Source organism: Pelodiscus sinensis, chromosome 1 (genome assembly GCF_049634645.1).
Source record: "Pelodiscus sinensis isolate JC-2024 chromosome 1, ASM4963464v1, whole genome shotgun sequence".
NCBI classification, from domain to species: domain Eukaryota; kingdom Metazoa; phylum Chordata; order Testudines; family Trionychidae; genus Pelodiscus; species Pelodiscus sinensis.
Window position 1 is genome coordinate 289,944,276 of NC_134711.1, and position 23,579 is coordinate 289,967,854.

Here is a 23,579-nt window from a genome sequence, read left to right on the forward strand (position 1 = left end):
ATAAAAAAAAATCTGCTGCTTACTTTATCTGCACAGTTTGTGAATTAATCTATGAACATGAAACTGACAAAAATCAAATAGAGGAAACATTTTAGGAAAGCAAAGTAGCTAAAATTTCACTAGCATCTGAAATGTTTAATCCAATGTAAAGTCACATATGCAGCGTCAACATTCAGAAGCAAATCCTGGAGCCAGTCAAGTCTGTTCAAATTGTGAAATGGACATTTTTGGATATATGGGGGGCGAGAGGGAGGGAAGGAAAGGCAGAGGATGTTTATCATAAAACTCTTTGGAGGCACAGATTTAATACCTTAAGCAGACATATTGCATTACTAATACTACACCATATAAGCAGAAACTTGTTGCTAAGAGCCTCAACGTTTGCAAAACAATCGGCTTCGGATCTAAATGAAACACTGGACTTTGATATTTGGGATTGAAGGATGAACAGGGCTGTGGGATCCGGATTTAGAGCCAACTTGATTATTTCACTGCTTGTTTGCTTCAGCTGGCTAAAGAATTACAGTGGGATAAGATTTTTTTTTCTTTTGATGAGCGATAAAAGAAAAAGATCTGCACTCTACTTTGTTATAAAATATATTGTTTATTATTGTATGCAGTGTACTAATACGGCAATTGCTCTGAGTACTTTTGTATACTTTATTATGTACATTATTTTACTCCTCTTAAGAAAAGATCAGCCTGAAATACAACAAAATTTGTGTGTGATTTACAAAGATGAACAAAATAATCAGTTGATTGTGTGTCTGCAAAAAAACAATAATGCTGCTTGCACTCACAATTTAAATCTCTCAGTTAATCGGGTTAATGATGTGGGCTTATCTTCATCTAATCTTCTTTTTAGTATTTGAGTTTTCATGATACATTTGCTTAAGTCCTAACCAGGACTGCCACAGTAAAAGTCCAGGAATCACTATCCATATGCCATTAAAAAATACCAGATAGACCCAGAGATAAAGCCAGTTACTGGTATTTAGGTTAGGACTTCCAATGAGCCAGTCTGGGCAGAATGTCATCCACCCACCATATAATTCACAAACACACAATGTAATCTGTATGAAATGCCTGTAAAGAGGAATAAGAAAAAACAATTAGGCAACAGCAATAAAAATTAGTGCTATCCAGAAACTCATTCTGTTTCACACATCATTTTCAAGGTTTTGAAAGTTTAGTTCTGATGCAGAATGAAAGACCTTTGAAATTTTTTCTCCACAAAACAATCACGAAACTCACCTCAGACTAGCTAATCATCCAGTGATTAAGGGACTCAACTGGAACATGGGAGAGACAGGTCCCTGCTCTGAATTAACTAGAGCAGGGACATGAATCTGATTCTCATATAAGGACAGGTTTTTTTCAGGGGCGTGTCTCTCCAATTTTGAACAAAAATTCTATCCTAGATCTGAGAAACTTTCTGTATGAATTTTTTTGTCAAACCCTATATTCTTCTAAGAAATATTTTGATTTCAACAAAACAACATTTTACACATAGAAAAACATTGTCAACAAACTTTTGGCCACTATCCTAGTGCTTATAATGCTTCACTATTATAGAGATTAGGACCAACCATCTTGAAGAACCTCCATTATAATTATAGCTTTCTTCTTCAAGGGCTCATCCCTACGCACATCCCATGTGTGGTGAATACTGCAATCATTCTGCTTGCCAGACAGAGCACTTTTTAACCTGTACAACTTAACCTGCTTATTTTTTAATCTGCTAATCAAGACAAGCAACATTATAGTTTACTAAGCCACCATATGTGGATGGAATATGCTTAATTTACCAAAGCCACTTAAGCCCCTGTTTCTCCTTCTATCTAGAATGAAGAACCACATTTAGATTCCATACAAAATAAGCATTTTTTTAACATCAGGACACAGCCGTGTGATAATCAGGTTTCATAACATCGTTGAATTTGTCATGTAGATAGGACACACTGACTGGCAAACAGAAGTTTTTCAATGGTTTGTACCTAATTCAAGGTGCCAGAGTGTACATATAGATTCATGTGTGTTTATTTTTCTTAGTGAAATCACTTTCAAATATGACAAGATTTTAAAAAGAAAATGGAGGTTACCTGCCTGTACTTGGAGGTTTTTCAAGATGTATGATCCCTATCAGCATTCCACATGTGAGTACTCATGGGCTCCATGTGCCTGAGACCAAAAAACTAGCAAGTAGTGTTCATTGGTCTATGCCTGCACCTTGGTATTTCTTGTACTCAGTACCAAACATACCAGGGCAGGTGGAGACTGATCATTTCTCAAGTTCCTTCTCTACCACAAACTTATATGTGATGTGAAATGAAGCAGATGGCATAGAGGGCAGATAGGGACCAAACACCTGTAACTGGAAGTTCAATAGAAGTAACCTCTATTTATTCTTGGAATGCTGGTCCCTTTGCATATGCCACCTGTGGGTGACTATGACTGGTAAACAGTACTTAAATAGGAGGGAGGTGCAGGAATGTGGGCAGTGTAGAGGTCTATAGACTATAACATCACTGGCCCAGTGGCAGCGTCTGTGGCAGTGTCTTGGACAAAAGACATGCAACTGACAAAGTGGGTCTTTGCCCACGAAAGCTTATGCTCCTACACTTCAGTTAGTCTATAAGGTGCCACAGGACTCCTCGTCGCTTGGACAAAACTGTAATCCTTCATGAAAGTGTGGATGGAACACTTGGTAGCTGCCCTAGATATGTCCAATGTAGGTACTTGTGATAGGGCAGCTGCCCAGCACTGGCTGTTCCAAGGGTTAAACCCAGCCCTGGGAGAGAATTGTGGCTGTGGAGACAGCAGCTGTGGCATATGGCAGCCAATTAGTGCCCAGGTGGGGCTGTATAAATTAGGGCTCCTGGAGTGGAGGAGAACATGCTCTTACTCCAGCTGTGGAGCAGAAGGGACCTGGCTGCCAGGGAAGCTACAGAGGCTTCCTGAGACAGAGTAGTGCTGGGGAGCTCTGGTCTGACACCACTCCCAGGCTGCTGGGCCTGGGACAAGACCTGAAGGTACTAGAGCTGCAGGGAGACAGCAGGTTCACATACTTGCCACTGACAAGTGGCCATTTCAGACTGCATCTGACGAAGTGGGTCTTTGCCCACGAAAGCTTATGCTCCTACACTTCAGTTAGTCTATAAGGTGCCACAGGACTCTTCGTCGCTTTTGCAGATTCAGACTAACACGGCTACCCCTCTGAAATTCAGACTGCAGTTTGCCCTTGAGGCAGAGGCTCGATGATGACTGGCAGTGGGTCACTGAGGCAAGGCAGGAATAGGGGGCTGGAAGAGAACCCCCAAGTGCGGGAGCACTGCCACAGGGCAGTCCAATGAGGAAGGGGCACCAGGGGCAGGAAGCAGTGCAGGAGACAGGTAACTGAAGGTGAGGCAGCGGCCAGCAGAGGGTGCTCCAAGACCGAAGAGCTAATTTCCCCGAGTGACCAGGAGGTGCCGCAGCAGTGAATCATGACTTGTTACAGTACTTCTCGAAGAAATGCCAAAGAGGTTGCCTGTGGTCTAGAGAAATGGGCCCCAATCCCATTTGGGGGAAGGAGCTGGGCAGACAGCGGCAATGATGCAGCCAGAGATACACTTAGGCTGTGTCTACACTAGCCGCTTTTCCGGAATAACTTGCCAGCTGTCTACACTGGCCGCTTGCTTTTCCGGAAAAGCAATGACGATCTAATGTAAAATTGTGTTTTTCCGGAAAAACTATGCTGCTCCCGTTCGGGCAAAAGTCCTTTTCCGGAAAAACTGTTCCGGAAAAGGGCCAGTGTAGACAGCCCAGTAGTCTTTTCCGCAAAAAAGCTCAGATCGCGAAAATGACGATCAGGGCTTTTTTGCGGAAAAGTGCGTCTACATTGGCCACGGACGCTTTTCCGGAAAAGCATCCTGCCAATGTAGACACGCTTTTCCCGGAAATACTTATAACGGAAAACTGTTCCGTTTTAAGCATTTCCAGAAAAGGGTACCAGTGTAGACGTAGCCTTAGATTCTGAGCAGATAATATTTGTCCTCATCATCACTCTGTTACAGGGATGAATAGCCCAGGTGCTCTTCTAATGGGTTTTGTTCTTTGTAGGTAAAACTTAAAAGCTTTGTCTGACATGGAAGGAGAAAAAGCCTCCTCTCCTCATTGGAAGCATAGGGTTTTGGAGAGAATATGGTAAATGAGCTGGCTGATAGATGGAAGTTACCTTTAGGGGCATGGCTGGCTTTAAGCCAATTTCCCCCCAAATTGGGCCCCGTGCCCTCAGGCTGTGGTCACCAACCGGTCGATCGTGAGGCCTCAACCAGTTGATTGCGAGGTGTTTGAGCCCTCCCACCCCCCCATTTCTCCCCACCCCTGAGAAGCCCCACTACCTACCTCCAGCGTAGTGCCGGCTTCCCGCGGGTTGGACGGAAGTCCTGCCTGCAGCTTCGCACCACTTCCGGGGGTTCCGGAAGTGTGCTGGCTGCTCCCTTCCCACAGCTCTGTGGCGTGTCGGGTGCACTGCAGGCGGGGGCGTGGGCCCCGGAGGAGGAGCACGGTGGCTTCCCTGCACTGCAGGAGGGGTGAGTCGAGAGCAGGGGTTTCCCTGTGCTGCGGGAGGGAGGGGGGGTGGTCGGCCCCGGGGTTTGGCCCTGGGGCAGGCACGCGCAGGGGTTTGGCGGGACATGACTCTGCCCTGTAGCTGGGGATTTAACAAAAAATCCTGGCTGCCGGAGCCCTGTCGAAACTGTTCGAATTGGGCCCCACACTTCCTAAAGCTGGTGCTGTTTAGGGGTGAATTGTGGGCAGAAGGAAACCCTTTCCTTTGGAATTTGGGGCATAGCGGGTTGGCCGTGAGTGCTACCACTTCACTCACCCTCCTGGCTGATGTGATAGTGACAGGAACGGCAACCTTCACAGACAGATGGGACACTGAGAACACAGACAGCGGTTCAAAGGGTGTTCTGGTAATTAGTAAGAGGATGAGATTTTGGAGTTGCACTACTGATGGGAAGGTCTTAGTGAGACCCTACAGGAACTTGGTAGGAATAGTGTCCCTAGCTTCAGAAGCTGGGAATGGGTGACAGGGGAGGGGATCATTTGATGATTTCCTGTTCTGTTCATTCCCTCTGGGGCACCTGGCATTGGCCACTGTTGAAATACATGATATTGGGTCGGATGGAATTTTGATCTGACCCAGTAAGGCTTTTCTTATGTTAATGTAGTGGTTACAAAGTGAGTAAAACTAAAACAGCCATTTACCAGAGAGCGGATGGCACTAATTGCTGCTAGGTGGACCTAAAACAAGCTAATAGAAAGGCCTGACATGTTGAAAGTGAGGAGGCAGTCTGAAATAGCAGGAACACCTGGGCTATGTCTACACTCGCGGCTTCTTGCACGAGTAATATGCAAATGAGGCTAAGTGTGGAATATCGCTGAGCCTCATTTGCATACCTAATGAGCTTCCATTTTTTTCAGAAGAGGCTCTTGCGCAAGAAGGAGCATCTACAATGCCCCTTCTTGTGCAAGAAAAACCCTCTGGCACAATGCCGTTACACCTATTACTTTTCAGGAAGAATGGCATTAACGGCATTGTGCCAGAGGGTTTTTCTTGCGTAAGAAGGGGCAGTGTAGACGCTCCTTCTTGCGCAAGAGCCTCTTCTGAAAAAAACGGTGGCTCATTAGGTATGCAAATGAGGCTCAGCGATATTCCATGTTTAGCCTCATTTGCATATTACTCGCGCAAGAAGCCGCGAGTGTAGACATAGCCCTGCTGTCTCTTAAAATAACAGGTTATCTTGCTACATGTGATGCCTATCTTAAATTCCAGCCTATGAGGTGCAGAGAGTCTGGGTTGAGATGTCTGATCCCACTATTTCCCTGAGTTAGCAGAAGTGAGAAATGCTGAGGGTGTTCCTCATTGTATAACGGTTTTGTTCAGGACTGAACTTTGCATCTCTCACTTGTGGCCTGTGAAGACATATCTGCTGAGATTGTCTGCCAGAGAGCTTTGAGCACTAGGGAAATACCTCGCTGAGAGTGTGGTGTGATTCTGTGGCTTGCTGGTTGGCACCGAAGTTGGTATTAATAGAGAGCTGCTCCTGCTCACCTTATCTTCCTTATGGTCAGGAGATTTAAGCTGGCCCAAATCTTTAGGACCATAGCCTGAGGACTTGCCCAGTTTGGAAGGAGTCAAGGAGGGATCCTTTTTTTGTGAGCAGATCCGGAAGTGGATCTGATTTTGAGTCTGTGAGAGTGCCCCTTAGTCTAATGAAAGGCTTGAGACAATGAGCCTTTAGGCTTTACAGACTTGGCCTCTGTTCCAGAGATCATGCTCAGAAGGATGCTGCTCCCAGACTGAGGCCAATGTACAGAAATGCCCTTCCAGCCTAGATCTCATTGGGGTTTCTTGACTTTTTCCAAGAGGTGCACTCTCAATTGGAAATCTTCTCCCTCTTCCTTTTGGGTAGGGAAGGAGCAGCAGAAGTTGAATGCAGAAGAGACATAAGTCTTCCCAAGCAGTAAAGACAGTGTTGATGGCTATCGCTGGCAGAGAAGGAACTTGACGTGGAGATAATTCTGGGGTTTAAGAACTCTGGGCACAGATCTTCTCCTGAGGGTATGGTGGTGAACGGGAAAGGGCCCTGAGGTAGGGAAAAACTACTCTATACTAACTAAAAGCCTCTGTACTCTACTCTATACTATACTAAACTAAAGAAAACCACTAAAACCAGCACAATTCTAAGAAATATTTACAATATGACTGAAGGTAAGAAGATGATGAAGTTGCTTCAGATAGAGAGGATTCTGACTCAGGCCATGCGGTGGTCAGAAGGAACTGGACTGGAGAGACCATCAGTCCATACCTCTCCTTCTATCTTGGTACTGAGCACAAGGATCACCAGGGCACACGAGTGCACCAATGGGACACAACTTGCTGATTCTCTGATCTTGGGAGCATGGAGTGCATGTGTGGAATACACAGGGATAAGCACTAGAAGAAAAACCACCAATTTCTGTACTCCAACAAGCAAGGCTAAGAAAAACAAGACTGCGCATACCCCAAACCAAAGTATAATGACACTAACAGATCTACATTCCCACACAGGAGAGGACAGTATTTGGAAAGACAAAAGGCCTGGGTTTTCCTTCAAAAAGCAGATCGCCTCCTCTTAGAATAGGGATCACTGACTAGGATAGGGAATAGCAGGTAGCTCCAAGGAACAGCTATGAACTGAAACATTGATAATAGCTGGTAAGAATAAAACTACTCCTTTTTCACACTTGAGTTTTTGCAGCTTCCTCTCTCTCTCTGTCCACATGGGACTCAAAATAAATGCCTCCCCCCCCCTTTTTTTTTAAGACAGTACATTGTTTAAACGACACTATAGTTAGGATCTCTTTGTAGATCTGGGAGTTAAAATTGCTGTCTATATGTTCCTAGAGGTGAAAGAATTTCTGCTCCCAAAGTGGTTTCAGGCAGAGGTAACTGTTCTACAATCCTCTCAAATCAGCAAAAGGTACTCATCTAGGTACTGCAGGCTTTGCTCTTGCAGGTGCTACAGCACTGAGTGACCTTAAAGTTAGTAGGACATGGCTGCCCACTGCTACTATTGTTCCTGAAATACTCACTGGAAACATATTAAGCAACTTTTTGCACAGTACACAAAGCGGCACACTTGAATGTCATCTCTCATAATATTCTCTGGTGTTCCAGACTTCTACAGCTTAAAGGCTTCCCTTCAAAAAGCCCAAAAGTTATTTCAGATCCTAGTTTTCTGCAATATGCCTTTCTCCAGCCAACATACTGATGCAAGAACCTCTTCTATGTATGTACTTTGCACCAAGTAATTGTCCAATTTCTAACAGCACTTACCTATAGTACTTCTCTTTGATAATGGCATAAATGAGGATCAGTGCTAGAAGACTATCTAAAACAACAGTTAGTATTTCCAGAGACACAATGGTTGGATCGGAATAAAGCCACCTTGCATCTGCTCTTCCATATTCTTTCCCTAAACAATTAAAGATAACAGTTAATTCCATCACTGAGATAATCAATTTGAACAGGTAACTCCTTAGTGGGTGGGAGAATAGAAAGTACTGCTTCCCTGCACTGCTGGAAGAATGTGTCCACGTTCATCAAGTAACTTCTATTGAGGACCCCCCCCCACACACACATATCTAGAAAAAGACTTTAGGATTAAAGACAGCACCGGTAAAGTACACAAGAGGAAAATGAAAAAGCTTGTTAACCAATGGAGATAATAGCGATTAGACAAATCCTAGAGATTAATTTCTAGAACTCAGCTATTTTCCCCCCACCTTCAAATTACTCTTACTATAGCGTTTCTGGCTAAGAGGAGTCAAATTCTGATCTCAGTTACGCCTGCACAGCCTGCTAGCTATATTAAATGAGGGAAGAATTGGACTTGCTTTCTAGTTTACAACCATAAATAATCAACATTTAAATAAAGTAGTAGCGGCAAATGGACTGCACATTTTTGTATGTATACAGACAAATTCAGTTATCATAACTGACAGAGAAATTATTTCCTCCAGAATTGAAGGGGCAGATTCTCAGGCATCACGGTGATGAAAGCCATAGAAATATTTCAGTGGATAGATGCAGAAGTTTCTAATAATGGAAACGATATTCAATAAATAGGATTCAATATTTAATAATATAACACATTAAGGCATCATGAGGGAAGAGAATAATCTTTAAAGAAACAAAAGTCAAGTCAAGCTGTCCTTAAGTGACAGTCTGTACAGTAAACTTTCGATAATCCAGCACCTTTAGGACCCAGGGGGTGCCAGATTATCAGATATGCCGGAATATTGGAAGGGGGGCTATGAGGGGTCTGAGGTGGGGGGAGGGGGAAGTGTCAGCGGGGAACTGCGCTGCATGGGAGAGGGTGGCGCTACGGGACCAACACGGCAGCACCCCAGCTGCTCTGCCTCCGGCTTCCCTAAGTCAGCCGCTGGTCAGTTTCAGCAGCAGCGGACTTGGGGAAGCTGGGGGCAGAGCAGCTCCAATTGTCTGGCTGGCCAGAGCACTTCTGGGTTCCAGTTGGTGCCGGACTATCAGGAGTGCTGGAGCATTGCATGCCAGACAATTGGAGTTTTACTGTATTAAGTTAGAATGATAGACGAGTTCACGAACGCTGTTTGATGTAGAGGTTTGTATTAGTTTCACATGGTCAATGATTCAGCTTTATCAGTTCATGTTATAGTATGCTTGTTAACTATGCAAACACCAATGCACAAAAATAGCACTGCAAAACCTCTACCATATCTGAGTTTGTTTTCAAACATACTACAGATGCCCCAAGTGTGAATGGTTTTTAAAATAAAATAGTTATAGTCCTTGTAGGTCTCAATCCTGCATTCTCTGTGCACCCAGGATTTCTATTCTAAGCAATGCATTTTGGGAGCACAAAAATGACTGAATGAGACCCTTTATCAAAACAAACTAAAGGTTAAAAACTGAATTTGCCATTTTGTTCTATAACCCTATTATAAGGGTCATAAATGCTGCATTTTAACTAACAAGACTTCTTTACAGTAAGAACAAATATCAAGAAAATGTGATGCATTACATTCCCAAAACGTCAGCTTTAAACTTCATCTCGGTGGGAGAGTATCTGAAATCAGAATTTATGTTGCTCTCTTCATTAAACTAACAAGCAAATGCATATCAGCTAAAACAAGTTAATCTCTTCAAAGATATTGCTCCAGCAATGTGTTGTTAGCCACTTGTAAGTCATCACAGGCAGAACAAACGTACCACAAAGGAAACTCACAGGCTATGGTATAATTGCATTAAACTTTAGTAATGTTGTTTTTTCCTTACTTGGTTTTCCTTACTTTCTCAAAGGCAGAGAGCGGTTGCCAAGTTTTGGTTTTGGGAACAGATAATTTGGACTAAAAAGGACACTCCCCCAAGCTGCCATTGGGACATAAAGTAAATCAAATTTGGAGATAAATTAGCAGGAGACTCTGGTTCCTCAAAGTCTTTCCAACACATTAAAATGAACAATTGTTCTTTGAGTGACTGTCCACGGGAATTCCACTCTTGATGTGCATGCCCCATGTAAATGAAATTGGATTCTTTGGCCACCAGTGTCTGATGGGGCCACATATGCACCCTACAGATCCTTGTGCCAACATCTGACAAATATTCCTGCTGGCATAACATGAAAACTATACTTACACAAAGAGGCAAATATGTTGTCTGACTCTGCCACTGTTCCTATTAAAGACAGGTACACAAAGGGGCCCTCCTGAGAGAGAAAAACAAGGCAGGAATGTATTATAATTTCAACCAGGCATGACAACATCCATATTAACACTGAGAATATGGTATAGGACATTCTAGGAATGTCATAGATTAGATAAGGAAACTATTCATAAATATAGAAATCCTGTGTATAAACTTCTCAGCAGCGCCACATACTGCACATGCCTTTCAAATAATTGTATACATGCATTAAAGTAATCCTTTAAAAATATGACCATTTTGAGTTGTAAAGTGTCAGCTGCCTTATTTTATTTTAGGTCTACTCTCCACACTTTTCTCCCTTATTCCTCATACACATAACTCCTCCCCCCCCCCATGCAAATACACAAATACACTATGGGCTCGTCTACACTGGCCCCTTTTCCGGAAGGGGCATGTTAATTTCAGCCATCGTAGTAGGGAAATGCGCGGGGGATTTAAATATCCCCCGCGGCATTTAAATAAAAATGTCCGCCGCTTTTTTCCGGCTTTTAGAAAAGCCGGAAAAGAGCGTCTACACTGGCCCCGATTCTCCGGAAAAAGCGCCCTTTTCCGGAGGATCTTATTCCTACTTCGAAGTAGGAATAAGATCCTCCGGAAAAGGGCGCTTTTTCCGGAGAATCGGGGCCAGTGTAGACGCTCTTTTCCGGCTTTTCTAAAAGCCGGAAAAAAGCGGCGGACATTTTTATTTAAATGCCGCGGGGGATATTTAAATCCCCCGCGCATTTCCCTACTACGATGGCTGAAATTAACATGCCCCTTCCGGAAAAGGGGCCAGTGTAGACGTAGCCTATGGGTATGCAACAAATGAGACATCAGAACCAAGACATTTAAAATGGCAAATCTGAACAGGCTACAGAAGCCACTTTCCCAAGATCAAGAGTCCATAATAAATATAATCTTACACTTATATCATAGCTTCAGTCAGAAAACATCAGAGTTTTCTATAAACATTCAGTAGGTGAGGAAAGGAAGAGAGATCTGACAGGAGTCAGAAAAGTCCTGACAATATGGTTAACTGTTAGCCAGGAATGTTTTATAATAAGCCAGGCAAAGCTTGTGAGAACAGTGATAGGGGAGTGAAAGGAAAGTTACAGAACATAAGTACAGGATGAACCTCCTAAATCCAGGACTCTCTGGTTCAGCAACATCTATGGTCTGGCAGGATTATGGATGTTGCTGGACCAGAGAACCCCACACCCGGGGGTGCAAGCTGGTCAGGAGTCCAGTGGTGGGGAGCCCCACCATTGGGACCATTGAGGCCCGTCCCGGGGGAGGAGCGGCAGCAGCAGGACCGGCAAGCCCCGTTCCAGGGAGTGCCAGCTGGGCATGGCACAACAGGGCAGTCACAGAGCCCCAACTCAGTGTGGCAGCTGCAGAGCCTGGTCCTGGGGAAGCCCCGACTGGGCACAGCAGCAGCTGTGGAGCCCTGATCCCACGGGATAGAAGTAGGGCCATGGTGGCTAGGGAGCTCCATCCCTGGAGAGGCCCAGCTGGCTGGTAGCAGTGAGCTGGAATCAAGCCCAAGCCCTGTAGCAGCAGAGCTAGAGCAGAGCCAGCTGGAGGAAGGGGCAATGTCCTGGGAAGCTTGTGGCAGGGGACCTCCCCTGATCGGGCAAATTCCCTCATTTGGGACAGAGCAAGTCCAACCTCTATGCAAGACAATCAAAGACTGTGAAAGCAAAGAAAAACAAACACCCTATGAAATCTGCCTGAAAATATAAAGTTGTTCTCAATTCTGTCCTTGCACTAACAGCATGAAGGGTATGAACTACTGCCTGACCTCATTCTAGTTAAAGTTTAAAAAAAGATACCCCATGTGTCAATTCTAAGAATAATCAGTTCTGGTGAGGGCTAAGTCCAGTGGCTAGGACTAGTACCAATGTACTTGAATAAAAAGCTCTGAGGTGGCAGGGGCTCGTACTGATGACTACAAGATCAGGGAACACCATGGCACCCCTTCTGGAGAGAACACCAAAAAGAGAGAACAGTAAATTGTTCTATCAAATGTAGTATTGGGCAAAGTTCCAGGTTGTCTGCCCAGAGCAGTACAGGGCAGATACCAGAACAGCAGGCTTCTTTTCAGAGTGGTACCAGCATGCTGTTACCCTGGCTCTGAGGGATCACCTCTAGATCAGAATGGATAGTTCATTTATCTTCTATTCTCTGACGAATCACTGGTTAACCTTCACAGTTACATGCAGGGGAGGAGTAGGAGGGGCAGGTGGGAACTGGTGCTCCTGGTTACACTTTTACACAGGGAAGAGGTGGCTCCCTGTGCATACCAGCTCCTGCCTGTCCACGCTCCCCCTCCCCCCCCGCAATGCTCCTGCCTCTAATATAGAGGCAGCATTGAGGGGATGGGGTGGGGCAAGGGTCTCCTTAATAAATGCATTTTAACATACTTACTGATGAAGTGTTCATTTTGTGATACCTGTGCACTAGGAACTACAGTGATACCACCAGTTCATCCTAAAATCAGAAGGCACTGAACAACCGTCACAGAAGAACACATATAATGATTTACCAAACTGGGCTGGATTAAAGAAGGTTTTCTAGAATTGAAAGAATCCTTCATTAGGATTGTTTAAAACAAACAACCCCCCCTCCCACCCAGCACACATGACTGCATCATGACAGATGTGGAAAGATGTACTGGATTTGTAACTCAATCATATGAGGATGCACAATTTTCCATTCTGGGCCCTGGATCCACCCTGGCCTCCCAATCTCTTTGCACAGTATTGTTCCATCCTCTTGCAAGGAATGGGGAGTGAATGACAAAGTGGTATGGAGAAGCACAACTGCATCAGCAATAGTTCTTCATACAGCTGCTGCAGAAAAGGAAAAGTAAGCAAAGAAAGTCACAGGGTCAAGAACAGGAAGTCACCAAATCTAACGCAGAGCAGCACTCTCTGACTCGTCATGGCCAACTTTCTGTCCGTCCATATGAACATAACAAGTAGGAAAGCAGCAAAGGGAAACCCATGTACACAACAGTAAAGACAAAAAAACACAACATGTAGAATACAGCTGGATTACTCTTGTTGTAAAAGGACAAAATGCTCATTCACCTATCAGCTTTGATATAGGAAGTTTTTTGTGCAATTTCAGTATATTTCAAATTTATCATTAAGGTTTGGGATTTTTTAGCGGATTCTCAAATGAGCTGCTCAGGTGCTACAGTGATGGAGACCAGATATAGATTTGTTTGTTTAGTTTAGTCTTTTTGATAAGAAATCCAGTCAGTAAAGTTCACAGACCTGGTCTTTAATTTTTGGTGACATGGTAAAGCCCCCCATGAACTGAGGTTCCTATTCCCAAGGACTCCAATCTTTAAATATGATTCTGTGCAGCAGCTGCACCCATTAGCAAAACTGCACAAACACAGAATAAACAACGATTCCAGAAAAACAATGGGTTAGGGTTATAAACATTTAAAAGCAAGGACTAGGCCAATTAGCACAACCGAGCAAGCAAGCTATTCTACTTAAAATGAAGCGTTATTAGTCCCTAGTGCATATATAAGTAACATATAGCCCTGCCCTCCTAATATCTTTAAAACCCACAGGGCTAAATATTTTTCCATTGATATGTTAGTGACATTTTAGTATTGTTAAATCACATTCCAAAACTCGAGCCACAATAAAATGATTAGAACTGGAAAGGACAATAGAAGAATGGTTGGTACTGCTGGTGCATCCCCTTGTGGCTAGGGCATGGCGTAGCTGCACCTTCACTTCTAGGACTTGCTCCACTTCTGTGGGGGTCTGCCTCTTCTTGCAACTTGGCTCTCTGGCCACTTCACACTGTAGTTCTAACCCTTTGGGGGTTATAAAGAACCCAACAACAATCCTTACCAAAGGTCTTCAGCCCTATGGTCATCACACTCTCCACTCAGGGTTCTCAGTTGAGCTTATCCCCATCTCAGGGGCTTCCTGTCACCTCACCAGTAGCTGGAAGCAGAACTCTAACCCTCCCACTACAGTGGATTCTAGCCAAGGTCTGCTCAGTCTGACTCCCTTTTGCTGCCTCCCTGGACTTCTTCCTACCATAGCCTGTCAGCAGGTCTTTCCCACAGCCTCTGTACATTCATCCTTTTTTCAGAGCCAGGACTGGCAAGTCTTTCCACTTGTATCCCACAACAGATCCCAATCCAAAAGCAAAAACTTAAGCCAACCTCTTCTCTCCTCAGGCTGGGCCTTTCATGTCTTAGGGTACGTCTAGACTACATGCCTCTGTCGCCAGAGGCATGTAGATTAGGCTACCAGGCATAGGAAAATGAAGCGGCGATTTAAATAATCGCCACTTCATTTAAATTTACATGGCTGCCGCGCTGAGCCGACAAACAGCTGATCAGCTGGTTGTCGGCTCAGCGCGGTAGTCTGGACGCACGGGGGTCGACATCAAAGGCATTTGTCGACCACCCAGGTATACCTCATCCCAGGAGGCATACCTGGGTGGTCGACAAATGTCTTTGATGTCGACCCCTGTGCGTCCAGACTACCGCGCTGAGCCGACAAACAGCTGATTAGCTGTTTGTCGGCTCAGCGCGGCAGCCATGTAAATGTAAATGAAGTGGTGATTATTTAAATCGCCGCTTCATTTTCTTATGCCTGGTAGCCTAATCTACATGCCTCTGGCGACAGAGGCATGTAGTCTAGACGTACCCTTAGATTCCCTTGCTCTGTTCCTCCCACACACACCTGCCAGGTTTCTCTCCCTGCCACACCGTGCCTTTTTATCAGAATTGTACATCATTGCAGCCTGATCCACCTCCCCTGCTGCTCTGTCTAAAGACTGCTCTACTCAGGGAAGAATCCCAGGGCCAACTCTCTACCTAGGCTTTCTCCTTTACCCTCCTAGATTCTCCACTCTCTATATAGAGTTTCTCTGTACAGCTTCCATTTGCCCCCAACTTCCTTTCTTTATAGTCATCACCCAACTCCTTCCTCAGCTGGGTTTTAATTAACTGTGGCCCACCCTCTAAGTGCAACTAGATGGGTTACCTGGCCTTTCAGGCTCACATTAATCCCTGCAGAGGTAGTGTGGTGCATGTACCCCAACATAACCATGTCAATCCATTGCCCACTTTGTCTCATTAAAACAAATCTAGCTGTTTCACTTTGGTACATTGTATTTATATGCTGCCACTGGCACTGTCTGTGAAACAAAATCAATGAAAAACACCAGCTCTCAATATTAAATTTCTAGTAGCACAGAAAAATCACTGGCATTTTAAACATATCACTCTAATTAACAGACTGGTTTTGTATTGGGAGAAATGAGGGAAGGAATTCAGGGCCTAGGCTACCATACAAGAGGACACAAACTGCCATGACGTCATCATTGGATATGATAGACAGACATACCATATAAGATGACAGGTGGCCCCTTATGTGTGCTTTAGCATCAGACCAGCAAGGATCCAGGTCATATATATCAAATAGTTTATTTACCATTCCTGTCAACACATCTCATACAGTACTGTCTCCATTCACACAAAATGGGGCAAGGAGGTTTACTGTGTGCCATCCAAAGATTTAATTTGCTGCAGCTGGTAAGGACTGCCATTGTGACAGCATTGAGCTGAGAAGCAGAGAGCAATATGAAGATGCAGTCTATCATATTTATCCGCTCAATCCCTTTGGCAGCTGACAAAACAATCCAAGATGTGGAGAGGCTCCGAGGGCACATAAGAAAGAGGAATGAGGGGAAGGGAATGAGATAGATTTCAGGGGATTACTAATGAAATAGTAATTATAAATTAGTGTGCTGTCTGGAGGTCCACAGGGAATGACCCATAAAAGTGGTCCTTCTAGGGCACTAGGTTCACAATTTAGGGATGGTTTTAGACACACCCTAAGTTGCTGTATGTCAACAGCATTACAGCAATAACCCAGTCAGCATTTTGCCATCTGTGTCTTGCTTGGTGGTTCTGACCTGTCCTTTTGGATACAGACTTTGTAATAGTTATCTAGGCTTTTGCTACCTCATGATTAGACTCTTGCATTGTGCAATACTTGAAAACCATTTGGAGACTGAAACAGGCTCAAAATGCAGCAGCTGACTTACTGAATGGGCTTTCATTGACAAGGGGAGCATGATACTGTGTTGGCTGCCCATTGGCCTCTTGATGAAATTTAAGATTTTGTTTATCTACTACATTTTGAGAGTGTTTGTCTGTGAGTGAGTCTGTCTGTTCAAGAACTCCTTCTAAATGGTAAAAGCTAAGACCACAAAATTTGGTATGTGGCTCCTGCTTACCATAACTTAAAGCAAGATAAGGGTTTGGTTGTGCCAGTACAATGGGATTTTCCTGGCATGCAATTGTTTCTCACAGAAAGGGAGGGCTCTGCTAGCAGGGACAGTTATACTGTATAATGACCACAAAGGGGCAGCAAGAGGCTAGAGATGGGAATCAGGAAACTGGGCCAGCAGGGGGCAAGGGTGGAGAAAGGGACAGATATTTACTATGGATTCGAGCTAATTTGTTTTTGTCTCTGTCCCCCAGCTGTGCCCACTCCAGCAGCCATGGACAGGTGCTTTTCATCCACTCCCAAGCTGTTATGGTGAAAGAGGGCTAGGGTTGTCCTCTCTCCAGGGGCACCCTGCATTCTGAATCCCTCATCCCTAGCCCCACCCAAGCCTCCCATCTACAGGTACCCTTTTGGGAGGGTGGGGAGGGGGATGAAGGCCTCAGTGCCAGCTGGAGCATACAGTGCAGGGCTCTGGAGTGCACTACAGTGCTCCAGCAGAGATTCTCAAGGGCTGGAGCTCTGGCTACTGCTGCAGTAGTGGCGGTGGCTGGGAGCCCCAGGCCCTTTAGAATCACTGGGTCCCAGAGCAACTGCCCCCACCCTTCCTGGGCCTGCTCAGGACTTAGTGGCGCAAGTCATGGTTTGTGAGAGAAGCACAAAGAAACTGATTGTGTGTGTTTTGGCTGATGTTGCAGACATGATAAAAGAGCTGAATATAACATTCTGATTTCCTGAGACAAGAAAAAAACAGAAGGAAGTTTCGATAGAGACATATGGTCCGTATCTAAGGTTGCCAGATGGTTTCAAGAAAATGCCGGACAAAAATTTTATAGAAATTTGTTGAGCAAAAAAAAAAAGCTGCGGAGTAACCAGGGAGATCTGGGCCGAAATGCGGTCGGTCCCTTTAATTGCTGCATGTGGGCACCAAGCCAGGCCCAGGGAAAGCAGAAAAACTTAATTAGAAAATATAGACATTTATATGTCGCTATTTTCTCAATTTATTTATCAGACACAAAGTCCAAATACCAGAATGTCCAGTTCAATACCTAACACCTGGCAAACCTATCCAGATCTCAAACACAGTGATTTTTTTCAGTGTTTGGCTGGGTTCAAGAACTAGTCTGAATCAAGTGTTTTCAGCTACCCTCTACATTTCAACAAGTGCTAGGATTTCTTTGTAACATCAAGTGAAGTAGTAATCTTTCTGTGGGTGAACTGAGAGAAACACAGAGCTCTTTAGAAGTTCTTCTAGTCAATTAAACATATCATTCTGACTTTGATTTGAAACCAGGGTCGGATTAAGGCATGGGCTAGCTGGGCAGCGGCATGGGGCGCAAACCTATGGGGGGGGCGCCTGATGGCAGCTGTAAGGGGTGCACAGTGCCCCTTACAGCTGCCATCAGGCACCGTGCACCTGACCCCCAGATCACGGGCTGCAGCAGCTCCCAGCAGCCACCCTGCAGCGGCCGCCCGGGGTGGGGGCCATGTTAACCCGCGCAGCGCCCTTCCCCCCACGGCCGTGGGGCCCTGCACGGCCAGGCTTGGCCCGCCCGGGGTGGCACACCATCAGTGGTAGCTGGGCTGGGCCGAGCCAGGCACGTGTGTCCTGCTGCCACCAGCTCCGCATGCCCTCCCCCACACGCTGGGCAGGGGAGGGGAGGCAGCGCATGCACTCTCTCCCATGCACCAGCAGGGCCAGGCATGCACCCTTCCCCAACCTGGGGAGCAATTAACCTGTCTGCCCAGGGCGCTGGAATGGCGCGGTCCAGCCCTGCTTGAAACGAACAGAGCAGCTACAAAGCCCTAACAAGGTTGGAGGTGATCTTAATCTTCTCCTGAAGAAAAACCGCAGCAGCTTTCCGCCACGCACACACCTGTATGGTGCAGGGCAGCTTGCTGAAGGGACGCAGCGAAGTGGCTTCTGCAGAACGAAGCATTTCAAAGTAGAAAACTGAGCAAATCCGACCTGAAGCCTCAGAGACTCAAGAGACAGGATTGGCAAGCCCAGCAGCAAACCATGATGTTTCCAAGCTCTTGCAGAGCGGACTCAATGGCAAGGGGCCGGGCCCTCTAATAATGGGAATGATCTGCCTGCGGCAACGGCTGCAATATGCGCCAGCCAGAGCGGGAAGCAGCGTCCGTGCCCAGAGCAGTTCGCTAGGGGAGCGGGGAAATGGGGATGCATTGGGCGCGGGGAGCGCAGCGGTGTTTTATGGGGTGGGGGGCGGGAGGGGCTGGTTCACAGCATGTAAAAGAAGCCGCCCCCCCCCCTTCCTCTCTGCAGCGCCTCCTTCTTACCAGCCCCACACCCCAGAGCGCCCGGCCTCTTCCGCTCCCGCAGCCCCACTCGGCCCCGGCCCTTCCCAACCTCCCCGAGCCCGCTCACCAGCGCGCAATGCACCAGCACGTCGTAGCAGAGCCAGCTCAGCACCCGGCGATCCGGCGGGGAGCAGCCCCGGCCCAGCCTCCGGCCTAGCGCCCAGGCCAGGCCCAGCTGCACCGCGCACACGGCCAACGAGCCCGCCGCCGCCGCGCTCAGCAGCTGGGTAGCTGCGGCCCCGCGCCTGGCCATGCCGCGCTCACCTGGCGGCCACGGCTCCCCTCGTCGCCCCCTCCCTCCAGCCACGGAGCGGGCGCGCCAGGGGCGGGGACTGGCCAGCGTGCGGCGGACACGGGCGGGGGGTTCCTAGCAGCCCGCCGAGGCGGGGAGAGGGACTGAAATTTGTGGCTCCCGCAGCACGGACACATGGGGGCGGGGGTAGAGTTAGGGGCACCCTCCAGCTGCTCTGGATGGGAGGTGGCTCCCGCAGGTTGGTTTGGGAATCGCTAACTCAAGCCTAAAGAAAAAGGAAAGTCACAGAGCTCCTAGAGCGTGTTGTTGCTTTGGGGGGCTGGGAGCTGCAACAGGACACCGCGGCCAGAGAGAATCAGGCTGCCCCTGTGGCCATCCCTGAGTAAGACTGCTGTGCTGCAGCAGAACAACTGGGGCCCTGACAATAAGAGGATAAAAGGCCTGTTCTCCCAGGCTGTGTCTACACTGGCATGAATTTCCGGAAATGCTTAAAACGGAATACTATTCCGTTTTCAGTTTTTCCGGAAAAGGAGCATCTACATTGGCAGGCTGCTTTTCCGGAAAAGTGTCTGTGGCCAATGTAGACGTGCTTTTCCGGAAAAGAGCCCCGATCACCATTTTCGCGATCGGGGCTTTTTTCCGGAAAAGACTACTGGGCTGTCTACACTGGCCCTTTTCCGGAACAGTGTTCCGGAATAAGGACTTATGCCCGAGCGGGAGCAGAATAGTTTTTCCGGAATAGCGGCTGATTTTGTACAGTAGAGCATCATTGCTTTTCCAGAAATTCAAGGGCCAGTGTAGACAGCTCGCAGCTTATTCCGGAAAAGTGGCTGATTTTCTGGAATAAGTGGCCCAGTGTAGACACAGCCCCAGTGTCTGGAATACAAACTTTAAAACCTAGACACTAACCCAGGCTAGTGGGTGGGCTGCATGAGTGGCCCTCCTTCATCTCAGTGGGCTGCGAGCCAGTATTAACCCAAGCTGGTTTCCCATGATTGGGTGGTAGTGCTGTGCTTACATAGCTAGAATATGTGGGGTGTGCTGACTGAACCACATTTTTATTGGATGCAGAGGGAATGCCAGGATCTCACTGTCAATCAGCAAGCACCTCAGTTCATATACATACCACTTTCATAGAATAGTAGATCAAGTCCAGTCCTCTGCCCTTATGGCAGGACCAAGCACCAAGTCTAGATCACACCTGATAGAAGTTTATCCAACCTGCTCCTTAAATATCTCCAGAGATGGAGATTCCACAGCCTCCCTAGGCAATTTATTTCAGTGTTTAACTACCCTGACAGGAAATGTTCCCTAATGTCCAACCTAAACCTCCCTTGCTGCAGTTTAAGCCCATTGCTTCTTGTCCTATCATCAGAGGCCAAAGAGAAGAATTTTCTCTCCTCTCTGAGACACACTTTTAGATACTTTAGTAATAACCGTAAGAAAACAAAATGTTTTGCGGGCCACACAAAGATACTTGATGGGCTACAGATTGCTTTAGATTGAGTTTGTCTTAGTAATTGCACTATACAGTAGAGATGTAAAATCCTGTTTAATTAGTTAACTGGTTAAATATTATGTTTCATTCATTAACCTATTAAATGGGACATGGAAAGGGGGGTGATGCTTACCAGTTAACCATTCACATCCCTACTACCCGGCCATAGAATTTCCTTCCACTAGGGATGTTAAATACTGGTTAATTGAATAGTTGTTTAACCTCATGAATTCTTATTGGTCACTCAACTATTCTGTGGTCCCCATAGGTGGGGTTGGCAGCTAGTGCACTCTGACCTCGCTTCTGAGGAGCCCCCTACCACTCCACGCTGCTGCCTCTGATACAGAGGCAACAGCGTGGGGTGCTGGGCAGGAGCTAGTCTGAGATGGGAACTAGTTTTAAAACCAGCTCCCCTCTTGGACCGGCTGCCTGTTGTTCTGTGCTACTGCCTCTAATACAGAAGCAGCAGCCCCAGTCTAGGGAGAGGTCTGAGCTCCTGAACCCAGCCCAAGCCAGAACTGAGCTGGACAGACTGCCTGCCTGGCTCCTAATACACTTTAAATGCATAGCCACCGCAGAGGTAGGCCTGTGCAAGCCATGACTGAACCAGGTTGCTGGCCAGCCTGCTAAAAACATTTAATGGTGGGGGTGGGGAGAATACATGTTGGCTGTCTCTACACTGGGTCACTTATTCCGGAAAAGCAGCCACTTTTCCGGAATAACTTGCCAGCTGTCTACACGGGCCGCTTGCTTTTCCAGAAAAGCAATGACGATCTACTGTAAATTGTCAGTGTTTTTCCGGAAAAACTATGCTGCTCCCGTTCGGGCAAAAGTCCTTTTCCGGAAAAACTGTTCCGGAAAAGGGCCATTGTAGACAGCACAGTAGTCTTTTCCGCAAAAAAGCCCCGATCGCGAAAATGACAATCGGGGATTTTTTCCAGAAAAGCGCGTCTACATTGGCCACGGACGCTTTTCCGGAAAAAGTGCTTTCCAGAAAAAGTCTACATCCTGCCAATGTAGACGCACTTTTTCTGGAAATACTTATAACAGAAAACTGTTCCGTTTTAAGCATTTCCGGAAAAGGGTGCCAGTGTAGACGTAGACGTTGTCTATAGCATTATCAACTATACTGCTACATTCCTACCTCCAACCATTCCTTCCTTGAGCCCTGTACTTTATGACTGAACGAGTACATTTCTTCTAGGATAGCCCCTCTAGCTAAACCCAGGAATTTCCACACTGGATCGTATTTAACATCTATTTAATCCAGTAGTCTGTCTTTGGTAGAACCAGATGTTTTCAAATGAACAAAACTCACTTCACCACAAGGCAAGTTTCATTTTTACAGGTACCTACTAGATCATAATCTACTAGCTCTTCATCTGTACCTAATTAATTGTTCAGATGTTTGCCATCAATTTTTGTGCTTCTATTTTCCATTAACTAAACAGAAAGACACTGTGATTGCATGTTAACTAGGTACTCCGCTTCAGCTTGGGGTAGACAGAGTAATAAAAAAGAAATGCTTTATGCATAAAGCTCAATATTTATTTTAGTGCAGGAAAATATTCCAGTTTTTACATTTGATGCATTTACCATTTTCCACTTAGCTACTGATGTTCTTGAATTCATCTGCAACATCCTCAAGTCCTTGTTAAAGACCCAATCCTGTCATGTTGTTTAAAGTGAAGCTAGTTGCATATAATTTGCCTGTTTTTGTTCTCTCTCTCTCTGTCCCTGTCCTTAAATTGGGAGTTCCTCAGAGAAGGGTTCATGAGAGTTTAGAAAGCTCCTTTCACCTAATGGGCATTAACATTAAATAAATAAGGTGACTTAACTTTCCCTAGTGTCACTGAGGGCAGAGGACTGGTCTCTGAAGCTACTCCAGCCCTTCCAAGCCATTTTAATAGAGAGAACTTTAGGGAGCAGAGGGTTGCCTTAAAGGAGTTACACTGCCATCAAAAGTTTTCCAAATGAAAGAGTATAAAAGACATACAAAGTGTCATTAATCCTGGAGTTAAAAATCCCATTAATTTCTCACACCAAGTCTTTGTCAAGATAGAGGATGGCACTGCAATTAAATTAGAAGGAACCATATTTATCTACTAACTTGGATGTGGAAACACAAGGCATCAAGGGCCAAACAGTAGCATTCACCTTATCTGCTAAAGTGAGACTTTAGTCCCCTGTGTTATCATAGCTATTGCAAAAATGTGAAGCATGTCGCATTCAACATAGATGCCAACTAGGTCTGAAGAGGGATGTCTCCAACTGGATGCCTGGGCCAGGATCAGCAAGCAAAGGGGAACTCTCTTGGGAGAATTGTGTAGCAGCTCAAACTACGTGCAGGATGATTTGCCTGTACCATAATTCTGTTCTATATAATTTCTTATACTACTCCCATTACTGGTGAGCACATTAATTTTAATTAGGATCACAATTATCATCTGTCACCCAACGGTCATCCTCACCCTTTCTGCAGGGGAAGAGCTGTATGTGTAAGTGTAGTTTTGCTTTGATAGAACTTGACCAGGTATTTCATGGGAAGAGTAGAGAGCGACAGAAAGCTTTGATGGGTTTGTGGTAAAACTGGATTGGTGAGAAAAGGCATAGCAGTATTTTTGTACCACTTGGAAGTTTTCTGAGGCCGATGACTAGGGCTTGACAAGCGGCGGCAAGCCCTGCTTGCTAGCCGCACGGTTTGGCGTGCTGCGCATGCGCTGATCATGTTGCGGTGCCATGCTGGGCTAAAATCTACTCGCCACGGGCGAGTAGATTGCCCTAATTGTCAAGCCCTGCTGATGACTTCATGTCCTGGTATGTTGCACTGCTGTAGTTCAACTGGGAAGTGACAAAATCCTTAATAATGAAGTCTGTTAATTGTCCATGATAGAATTACATCTCTTAGCCAACCAGAGATGGGAGGAAGAACTAAACTCATATACTAGGTCTACTCTACTGTAGGAAGTTGACTAA

At 45.9% G+C, this 23,579-nt stretch overlaps 1 protein-coding gene across 2 annotated transcripts; it reads right to left on the bottom strand.

Annotated features, from left to right (window-relative positions):
- Window positions 1-584: 584 nt before the first annotated feature.
- Window positions 585-19,274, bottom strand: EBPL (EBP like). Of its 2 annotated transcripts, none has more exons than XM_075919074.1 (4): window positions 18,920-19,274; window positions 10,208-10,277; window positions 7,868-8,006; window positions 585-1,086 (listed from the first exon to the last, which is right to left on the bottom strand). In XM_075919074.1, exons 1-4 carry the CDS (start codon window positions 19,103-19,105, stop codon window positions 846-848), a joined length of 636 nt encoding a protein of 211 aa, XP_075775189.1. In that variant the 5' UTR covers window positions 19,106-19,274; the 3' UTR covers window positions 585-845. The 2 variants fall into 2 exon arrangements, with proteins under 2 accessions (XP_075775189.1, XP_075775190.1); XM_075919075.1 differs by lacking the exon at window positions 18,920-19,274 and adding an exon at window positions 18,408-18,746.
- Between the last annotated feature and the right edge of the window lie 4,305 nt (window positions 19,275-23,579).

Excerpts from the sequence above, each read along its gene's own strand:
- EBPL (XM_075919074.1), bottom strand. The coding sequence starts at position 19,105 with ATGGCCAGGCGCGGGGCCGCAGCTACCCAGCTGCTGAGCGCGGCGGCG. Across the intron at positions 10,278-18,919 it reads TGCTGGTGCATTGCGCGCTG|GAGGGCCCCTTTGTGTACCT; the intron begins GTGAGCGGGCTC and ends TTTCTCTCTCAG. Across the intron at positions 8,007-10,207 it reads CAACATATTTGCCTCTTTGT|GGAAAGAATATGGAAGAGCA; the intron begins GTAAGTATAGTT and ends TTAATTGTTTAG.